The sequence below is a fragment of the Anopheles aquasalis genome, chromosome 2 (genome assembly GCF_943734665.1).
Source record: "Anopheles aquasalis chromosome 2, idAnoAquaMG_Q_19, whole genome shotgun sequence".
In the NCBI taxonomy this organism is placed as follows: Eukaryota; Metazoa; Arthropoda; class Insecta; order Diptera; family Culicidae; genus Anopheles; species Anopheles aquasalis.
This window is the reverse complement of record NC_064877.1, coordinates 36385001-36395000: the sequence shown is the minus strand read 5'-3', so window position 1 is coordinate 36395000 and position 10000 is coordinate 36385001. Positions and strand designations below refer to the sequence as shown.

At 49.3% G+C, this 10000-nt stretch overlaps 2 protein-coding genes across 2 annotated transcripts in view; one reads left to right on the top strand and one right to left on the bottom strand.

Moving 5' to 3' along the window:
- The window catches only part of LOC126571126 (uncharacterized), a 4259-nt gene extending 150 nt beyond the window's left edge, over positions 1 to 4109 (bottom strand). The window contains exons 1-6 of the mRNA XM_050229407.1: positions 4002 to 4109; positions 3632 to 3928; positions 3267 to 3557; positions 2904 to 3182; positions 674 to 2731; positions 1 to 490 (exon numbers count right to left, since the gene is read on the bottom strand). The exon at positions 1 to 490 is cut by the window's left edge and continues 150 nt beyond it. Of these exons, the coding sequence (XP_050085364.1) occupies positions 282 to 490; positions 674 to 2731; positions 2904 to 3182; positions 3267 to 3557; positions 3632 to 3928; positions 4002 to 4008 (3141 nt within the window). The 5' untranslated portion in view covers positions 4009 to 4109 and the 3' untranslated portion in view covers positions 1 to 281. The remainder of the gene's footprint in view (positions 491 to 673; positions 2732 to 2903; positions 3183 to 3266; positions 3558 to 3631; positions 3929 to 4001) is intronic.
- Positions 4110 to 4372: 263 nt separating this feature from the next.
- LOC126581233 (uncharacterized) lies at positions 4373 to 9904 on the top strand. Its single transcript, XM_050244746.1, has 8 exons — positions 4373 to 4797; positions 4886 to 5617; positions 5709 to 5996; positions 6083 to 6457; positions 6549 to 6818; positions 6965 to 7132; positions 7309 to 9012; positions 9162 to 9904. Exons 1-8 carry the CDS (start codon positions 4500 to 4502, stop codon positions 9362 to 9364), a joined length of 4038 nt encoding a protein of 1345 aa, XP_050100703.1. The 5' UTR covers positions 4373 to 4499; the 3' UTR covers positions 9365 to 9904.
- Positions 9905 to 10000: the final 96 nt, after the last annotated feature.

Here is a 10000-nt window from a genome sequence, read left to right as displayed (position 1 = left end):
TAACTAACTTATTCAGAATAATCTTTCAGTAATGACGATGTTCAAATAATACATCATGACCTCGATGTTTTCCTTCCGATGGATTTCTTCCAACAGCGTAGAGGAATTGAGTTTGAAGCATCATTTACATCTTCACCGTTTCAAGCATAGTCCGTGTTACGGAACTACGCGACATTATCCATTGCTTGTGCTTTTTACGTGCTGCACAAACCTACAGCACCGCGAACAGAGGACAGACCACTGCACTGCGTGGTACACTGGTTGATGGCTTACAGTCTAGATCACTTCTTCTTATCTACTCGATACACACTAGCACGACACCGGCCACCGCTATGTAGATAGGTGATTTTCAGGGCAATCGGTACTGACACCTTGCTTCGAAAGTCCACAATGCACGCTTTCACTCCATCAATCGTGGTCGTCCAGACATTTTGAACTGTGCCGCAGGTTTTGAAGGTCTCGTAGATGAAGTACTCCGAAAAGAGTCTCACTATGATCAAAGAGAGGAATTAAAGAAACGGATTGAACCAGCTATCACTAACTGCTACCACCGGTGGCTATCAACAGCATGGTCTTTGTTATAGTTGAGTGCAAACATTAGAGATACTACTATTACAAGGGAATGCACCTTAAGCTAGTAAGTTAATAGTTAAAATTAATGGCTAAAACTTACTGTCCGTACAAGTGACGCTTATAGGGAATCCCGGTTTGTATGGCTGTTTGAACGGTTGCACCCTGAGCAAGTAGCCCTGGCACTCGCTGAGATGCACGTCCAGCGCCCGGGTGGCCTGGTTGATGTTTGGGAACTTGACGATGGCGGACTTGCACTCCTTTGGATCGTCCGGTTGGCTTAATTTTATAATTTTAGCCTTTCCGGCAGTACTAAATAGAACTTTAAGATCCCGATTCGTCACGTTCGGTGGTATATTATCGACGGTGACCATCGTCAGGCGGATTGCCATACGCCCGCTTTCGGACGTGTTTTTCCTCATGCACGGTATATCGAGTTCATCAAAGCCATCCATGCCGCTAAACATTCCGTATTTACCCATTTTACAGTGTGAGAGGGATGATATCGGCGGAGGAGACGGTGCCGGTGGTATGTCATCGTCGGAGTCCGGTACTTCAATGGGTCCTGACACTTTCGGTTCCTGCTTGCTGTCCTTCTCGTCCGCCACCCAGCTGTGGTTCGTAGTTGCCAGTGGGGAGTTGGTCGGATTTAACGGTGTGGGTTCCGGATCCGCAATCGAGTCCGGAATCGGGTCGGTAGTCGGAGTCGGAACTGGTACCGGTTCCGCCGTTAGAGCAACCTCCTTCAAGGTTGATGAGGCCGGATCCGGCGTCGATGCTGATGCTGCCAGTGGCCAGCAATTGGTGGCCTTGGCGTAGTATTCCTCAATGACACGTAGCATCTCCAGCTGCTCCGGGTAGGTGAGCAGCGTGAAGATGTTAACGTACTGGAAATCGTTTTGGCCACTTATCAGGTATCGAATCTTATCGTCCCGGCTAAGATTCAGAAACGGTGGAAACTGTAGACACTGACAGATGATACCGTGTACCACATTGAACTGTTCCATCATTGGTATGAGTTTAAAATTGATCGATTTTAGCAAGGCGGCTTCCACTTGTTGCATGAGACCACGCATCAGGGGAGTTACCATGACCGGTCTGCCTCCCATTTGCATTGGTAGGCCTATATTGGCCATCTGCAATGGCATGCGTGGTTGCACTGGTGCTGGCACCGGCAATGGTGTGGCCGGGCCTGACAAGAGCATTGGGTTTATCACCGTAGGCATGGCAACCATTCCTTCACCCATAATGGGAACGGTTTCACTGTTGTATGCAGGCAATGCTAGCATACCGTGAGCACCTGGGACCGGATTCATCGGTACAGCGAGATCGTTAGCCATCGCATAGAGAGGGCGCACAGTTACACAAAACCTGCCGATGCACATTACTTTCAAAGCTTTTTCGTGGCGCCGGGCATCAATGAAACATACGATCGCTTCCTCCAACTTTGGTCGGAAAACGTACTTCACCCGATCTACCATGCTGAACCGATCGTAAATGTCTTCGCTCGTAATCTCGTCCGTGAGATTGCCTAACCTTACGCACAGTTCCGGCAAGTGGACGATCATCTCATCAGCCAGCAGCACGAGCAGCCGGTTCGAGCCCATAAACGATTGGTTCAGCTGGCAAACACGCTTCGCTTCCAGCTTGCTATCGAAGCTCAAGTATGCGACCGGGATCGATTGGTCGGCGGTCTGTTTCACCTCCCGCAAGTTGATCACGGTGCCATACTGCCTGAAATGTTCCCTGAACTTGGCAAGGGTCGAGTTCGGCGGGTAGTTCCAAACCTGCACCTCGAACCGGTAGAAAATCTCGTTCGGATTGGAATAGTTTGGGTTGGGCTGCGTATCCAGTAGGTACGCGTTGCGCCGGTCTTCCGTCTTGATGATCTGCACCAGCATCGCCTCTTTGCGCTTGCGTTTGGCGGACTTTTCGCTTTCGGCGTCCGTTGGTGCTTGCATCGGTAGGTTGTACTGCTTCGCATTGTAAGACCGAACGTGTATCGGTTCGCCCGCAATTTCGTGCACCTTGAACGCTTTCACTATAGCTTCTTCGCTGTCCATACAAACGATGGTATTGTAGTTCCTTGTGTCCAACCGCTGGATGTACTCCACCTTGCCGCACGCGGAAAATGCTTGAAAAATCTCATCCGTCGTCAAATCTGTAACACACAGTACAGCACGCATTAAATGTAATCCCCAGAAACCCCATTTCGCGTTTACCGCAATCTGTAATACAATGCAGGATATGCTCCGGTTTGTGGTCGGAGAGAACCAGGGAATGTTAAAGAATTACTTGCTTCGAACGAGCGAAGCCCCACCTCCGTTACTTACAAACACTGGTGCGCTTTAGTATGAAGGCCGTTTTCGACTCGTCTGCCTGATACTGGAGCTTGTAATTATAGACATCCAATCCACATCCCTGGAAGTTGAGCGGGCTGGAAAGGTATACCGTGCGGGCAGACTTGGCGAGCTGATAGGTGACGAACCCAACGTTCGTGAGCACACAGTTTGCAGACTTTTGCATTTGCCAGTCCATAATCTTTCCGAATTTGCCCAACAATTCCAACAGGTCGCTCTCCTCTGTGTCGCGTGGGATATTTGCCATGAGCACTGGTTAGGAAATAGGCAGTCAGACCAGATACCGGATATAGGGTTATTGATGCGCCCTAGGCAGATTGATGTTCGCAATCTTACACGTTGTCTCGTTCTCCGCTGCCGGATTGTAGACAATTCCCAGACTGGCACACTTCTCCCTCAGGCTTGCATAGGGAACCGGACGAAGTTGCTCCAGGAACACGCTGATGTTTCTTTTCACCGGCACGACGTACATCTCCAAGTTTCTCATGGTGCGGGTCATTGTGAGGGCATAGTTGACGTTCTCGCGACTCTTAAAGTCTACATACGCATACGAATGGGACGGTTTCTGTACCATCCGTACCGAAGCGAAATCTCGAAAGAAACTGCATATTTCTTCCTCCGTAATTTCTGCACAGAACCGGAAGGGAGAAAGGAGATGGTACTTCATTTGAAACGCCTTCTCGCAGCATACGGTTACATACGTTCGTTGAGGTACCGCAGGACGACCGACCGTTCCGGGGTAAAATAGGCTTCGTCCTGCGTACTGACAAAGTAAAGCCGTCTGTCGTGCACTTTTTTCCTGTTCAACTCGCGGATCTGATCCTCGGAGAGCTTCTTGTTCAGGCCCACGTAGGCGATCTTGGTTGGGCAGTAGGTGTCGGTCGCTAGCCGAAATTCAAAGCTGGTCATCTTGGCGTAATCGGTGAGAAGGCTTGCCACCTGTATATCCGTCGCTTTCTTAGAGATGTTGCCCACATAATACATGTAGACACCGGCGTCTATCCGGGACCAGCGGGAATACACTGTTAATCTGCTTCCGCACTTTCGGCCACGGCATGTCCAGGCACTTACCCGCCATATTGCGATCCTTTTCGGTCACTTAATTATTCACTTTTCGCGACAAAAAAAGATTATCAGCGATCCTGAGGACCATCCGAAAATAAACAAGTTCGATTTGCAAATGTTGTGTGTCTGTGTGTGGTTTGCGGTGCTTGACATCCGATTTGAACAGACCGTTAATGCGCATGAAGAAGCGTGAAAAAGAGGTATTTTCTAATTTTATTGTTTAAATTCATTGGGTTTGTTAGTTGTTTGCATTTTTGCTTCCTTATTTTTTTGTGGGATTTCTCTAGAATAGAAGGAATAGTTAAATGGGATGCTGATTGCCCGGAGTCACCCTGTGGCAAAATAATGGCCCCCTTGACGTTTGCTTGATGATTTTTTCAGAACTCGTTTTCACGTCTCTCCGGGTATTTCTTTCGATAAACGATTCTGGAAAAAGGTTATTGTGTAGCGTGAGCAGTGAAAAGCGGGTTACGGAATCAATCGACGGTTTGCTCGCTCCATCTGATGAATCCGAATGAGGTGGTGTACATTTCGAACATACCGAAGGAAGCCTCCCTAGCGGAGCTGCAGAGTTTTCTGCGCTCCTCGGGGAATGTGATCGGGGTGGCCTTTATGCGCGAAAACCGCAACGATTGCCGTACGAAGATCGCGTTTGTGCTGTTTGAGGATGAGCTGCAGGCCGCCGAAGCTTGCAATCTCGATCAAACCCTCTTCCAAAACCACCGGTTGAGCGTGTTGCTGTCGAACGATGACCGGAAGTTCTGTGCTGGATTTACGATTGCCATACAAAATACCTCCTCCGGTAAGCACGCACGGACGCACGGACGCTACGTTTGTGCCAGAGCCAGAGTTCTCTTATCGTTATCTTTGCTCTTTTGGCTTTCTTCTAGATACGAGTGAGGAAGATCTGTTTGAGGCGTGCTGCAGGTACGGCAACGTTGAAGCCGTTCAAATTCCGACAAATTTCTACGCCTTCGTCGGATTCACCGAGCGATCGGCAGCCCATGCAGCGCAGCGCAAGCTGCACAACAGTATCCTGAAGAAGCAGAAGGTGTCGGTAAAGGTCCTGGATGAGGACATGCGGGTACGTTTGGAGGACTTGGATAGCTTCAAGTCTCCTCGCGTCTACAATGAGCTGCTCCGTGCCAAGCGGCAGCACAGTGCCGGACCATCCATGCCTCCGGCTAATCAACGCGAAGCACACAACACGCACCAAGGCGACTACCCTGGCCCATCAACTAGTCACGATCACCGGCAACAGCAACACCATCACCAGCAGCAGCAACAGCAACAGCAACAGCAACAACATCAGCAACCATACGATGACGATGACTATCAATATCGAAACCAAGGGGGTCAAGACCAAGGAAGTGGCGACGACGACCACTACGATCGGAACGATATGGGCAATCCGGAAGATGATGGATACGACGACTACCAAGATGGGTATGATAATGCCGAATGGGTGGATTTTGGCGATGATTTTGAAGCACAGATGGACCGCGACGACAACAACGACACTGCACACTTTGATGAACAGCCGTCCGGCGATGGTATGGTGGTGTGCCGCAGGGCGGTTAAATTTGGCAAACCGATATTCAAACCATCGGACAGAAATTCAGGTAAAGATTCAGCTTCATCGATGCGCTTCTAGCCGCAGCCAGCCAGTTTTTTCTTTTGTATTTCCTGCTTTGGTGCGCATCATTCTTCTAGTGAAATTCGAAAACATACCTCGCGAGGTCTCCGATGAAGATGTGGTCATTTTCTGCCAGAGTATGGGACCGATCGTGAGCGTCGAAAAAGGTACTTCTATGATGTCGATCTTTGGAAAGAGCTACACTGTCATCTACCATGATGAGGCATCTCAGAAGCGAGCCATTGACATCTTTCGCCGACCGGTCACCTTGTCCGGAGTGTCTTTTTCGATGTTTGCTATGATTCCCGGAGAAATGCTTCATTCCATATACAAACGTTCCCTGCTGCTAAGCTACCTGTCGCACCGTGAGTATTCGCGCGACATATGTTGGTGGGTTTTCCTGGACGAATATAAGAAGTTTGTATTTCCTATGTGCTTTCCGTCCTAACAGAGACACGCTTGGAGGATATTGCGGATGCGTTCTCACATGTCGGTGATGTGATGTACATGCAGCGAAGTGCACGCAACAATGGCCCTACGGTTGTGCACTTTCGGCATAACATAAACGTTGAAATGGCGTGTTCAACGACTATGATGGAACACGTCACGATTGTACCAGTTACCCGTGCCAATATTCAAAACTTTATCTCATTGGCTCCCAAATTTAAAAAGCATCTACGAAAGATCTATAAAGGTGCACAAAAAAGCAAATATCTGCGTGGCATCGAGGCGAAAGAGAATCGAGAGCGACGGGAATCTATTATCATCCGGACAGCACACGATCCGCTGTATCACAATCCAGACCCTTCGAAGTATCAATTTGAAGGTAGATACATTTTCGATCCAAATCACTCCTTCTATAAGAAAAGTAATTGATCACGCTTTCCTGCTTTCCAACCCCGCCTTGCGATTCCCAGTGGTGCTGTACAATTGCCCCGAAGGTATCACTTTTGCAGAGTTGAAGGAGTTTTTCCAGCGCGCTGCGGAACCGCTTACGATGCGGCACGAACCGAACCCGTTTGATGCGACCAGCTGGAAGGTATACATAAGTTTTTCCAACTATTTAGATGCATTCCGTGCCGCACGGCTCAAGGGGAAGCTTAACGGTAGGTTCATATACAAACACATCGCCACCGAGACGCCAAGATTGGATACACCGGATGCGGCTATCGTAACCTTTAAATGTGGTAAGTTGGCTTACGAGGTTCATTTAGGAGATAACCGGACTGAAGAGATGCGCAGTGCAGTGCATTTGATCTTCGGTATATCAAGTATCAGAATCTGATCTAGTTTTTTGACTTTGTATTACCGCGGTTTAATGACGTCTTGGTAGCGGAGAGCGTTAACCTGAAACGCCTGGTTACGCTGTTCGGCAAGACAGGTGAAATGTGTTTCGCAGAACAAATAGGAAGAAACGAGTTCATCCTCATCTTCCGAAACATGGCTGCGGTGACGAAATTCCACTCCCTCAAGCTGATCGATCGATCTATTAAAATAACCAGTAAGTTGTTGATTCATTGTTGCTACTTAAAACTAAAACCCCCGTAGTGTAGTGCCTTCCCCGCACGCACGCCCGGGCGGTGTATGAAAATGGTCATCCGGCTGCAAAACCACCGGGTGCAAAGCAAATCGCAGAAGAATCTTAATCTGGATTGAAAAATAAACACACCCCTACAGGCACGAAGAAGTTCATTCAGAAGCATCAAGAACCGAGAACCGGTGATGGACCTCCGTCACGTGCGTTTACCATCCTATCGAATGTACTGGACCAGTACAGCATCAAGTCGATCAAGAGAATATTCCCTAACGCATCGAAAGCAGTGCAACAACAGGCAAGCACGTCAACTTCCGTAGTTGAAGCTATGAATAGACAGTCAAAGTTTGAGAAAGAGCCACCAGCAGCTGCAGCAGCAGCGCCACCACCACCACCACAACAGCAGCAGCCGAAGGAGCAGCCTAAGCCAGAAATAACGGTCACTATCAAACAGGATGCGGCTACCGGTCAACCACTACGGGATGTTAAATCGTTAAACACACCCGAGATAGAAGCACAGGAGCACCGAGAATCACCGCAACCGATCGCTTCCAACAGTAATGAGGGTGATTTGCGCAGCGTGTTAGAGAAGCGGACCAGCACGAAGCTGAGCGACCTAGAGGAAATGGAACGCTACATCAAGCAAAAGGAGGAAGACATTAGGCGCCGGCTGGAGAAGCTGGAACAAGATGAAGCCAGTGTAAATGTGTCGATGCTGCTGCCATCATCGTCTCGCCGTTCGCGCTCACCGGACCAACCCCGGAACAGCCGACGAAGCAATAGTCACCGCCGTTCACGATCGCGGTCACGTTCACGGTCACGTTCACGGTCGCGGTCACGGTCACCACCTCCTTCGCGGACTGAAAGCTCATCGGGCGTTCATCGACCATCGACATCGATGGCGGGACCAAGCAGCAGTCACAGCAGCAGCGGTGGTATGCCAGTGTTTGTCGGCACTGCAAACAGATCCCAATCGATGGATCGGGCCGGATCGCCATCGGAGCGCTTGGCACACGAACGCTTCGTGCAGATACGGATGGAGAAGATTGCTATCTGTCGGGAGCTGAACTCGCTGCACCAGCGCTTCTCTGCGCAAAAAAGCTCGCGCATGCGTGCCCTGGAATCTCGCCAATCGGAACTGGATCGCGAGCAGCGTGCCATACAGCTGCAGCTAGAAGTCAAACACCGGATGAGGATGCAGGATGATCCTGCGTGCTTTGTCGGCACCTCCTTCGATCGAACGCCGTCGCCAGCGTCGAGATATTTGCCGGGAAGTCGCTCACGATCGCGCTCCCGTTCTCCTTACCCGAGACGATCGCTAAGCCGTTCGCGATCGCCCGCACGGATTCGTTCACGATCGCGCTCGTTCTACGGTGAACGTTCCCGTTCACGATCCACCGAGCGGTCAAGAATGTCACGTAAACGACAGGCCTCCCGCTCACCTTCCCCACCATATCGTTCGCCCTCAGCTGGTCTTAGACGCGCCAGCAGATCACGCTCGCCCATTGTACGACGGCCGGCGTCGCTATCGAGGGAAATGTACTCGGTTGGGCAGTACTACACCGGACATCACAAGCATACCGTATATGTGGGAAACATTGACGGGCAGGTCACGGCGGAAGACCTGAACGATGTGTTCGCGCGGTACGGTCCGATCGATGAAATCGATTTCCACCGATTCGAGCGTTACCGTGAGGTGTACATCAACTACATGGAGCGCGAGGATGCGTTCCGTGCACTCGATGCGAACGAGATGAAGCTAGCGGACAGGAGACTGCGTGTGGCATTCAACGGAGAAAAACCATCGAACCGAGAAGGAAACACGCTGCATTTCGTACCCAAATGCCGTAAGTATCTTCCCAGCGGCTCTGTTTGACCGTTGCACCCACGCAGACTGAATTCTCAATTGATTAGAGTGAAGCCTCTTGTTAGCCGACGCGCAAAGATAAACGAACCATATCTTGTCTTCCCCCTACCCTCCTCCACTCTCTTACAGCGGTTGCCGAGGATACAATCTACCAGACCTTCGAATCGTACGGAACGATCGAATTCGTTTGGTACCCGGAGGGAAGCCTTTTCGGTTGCGTTACCTTCCGGCGGGTTGAATATGCCAGGGCAGCGCGAGAGGTCTTCGAGTTCGTGGATGGTACACCGGTAAAGGTTAAACTGTTTAGAAATGCTAGACAAGAGAGACGTTAACGCGAACGTCATCGGACAGCATGCAGGTTTGTCCCTCGAAAAAAAAAATTCACGGAACATCCCAGAACCACAGACTAAAAGTTGAAAGCTACCGTTCATTATTTTCCAATAATTTGAGCGGTTTGAAAAAAAAAACACTTATTAGGCGCGTTGTAGCATCATCACAAAAGACGGACAAAAAAGGAATTCTGTTTTAAAGGAAAAAGAACAGATCATGATAAACACGATCTGGTACAAGGGATTTGAAAGCACTTGGAAAAATATTCCTGTAAAACCGATCGAGGTTCCATGCTGTAAATGAAAGATCGCAAAAGGATCTTTCCGAAAAGCCATCCTTTATATTCTGCATCGATTAGTATATGGCTTAAAAAAGGATTAATAATATTCAACATTCAAGGGATCGGGAAGATGAAGTGTTGCGAAGATCCGTTTTAGAAGAAATGGTGAAGCGGATTCGAAAACTATGATACTATCAAGCATACATCAACCGATTTGATGATTGAATTAATTACACACGAAGCGAACAACGTTGAATGGAGAACATTTTATACTGTCATTGCCAGAACAACAAAATCGATTAATTACCGTTGAGTGGAAATAGTATTGGAGACCACAGCTCTAACACTACCGCCAACG

Excerpts from the sequence above, each read along its gene's own strand:
- LOC126581233 (XM_050244746.1), top strand. The coding sequence starts at position 4,500 with ATGAATCCGAATGAGGTGGTGTACATTTCGAACATACCGAAGGAAGCC. Across the intron at positions 5,618-5,708 it reads ACCATCGGACAGAAATTCAG|TGAAATTCGAAAACATACCT; the intron begins GTAAAGATTCAG and ends TCATTCTTCTAG. Across the intron at positions 9,013-9,161 it reads GCATTTCGTACCCAAATGCC|CGGTTGCCGAGGATACAATC; the intron begins GTAAGTATCTTC and ends ACTCTCTTACAG.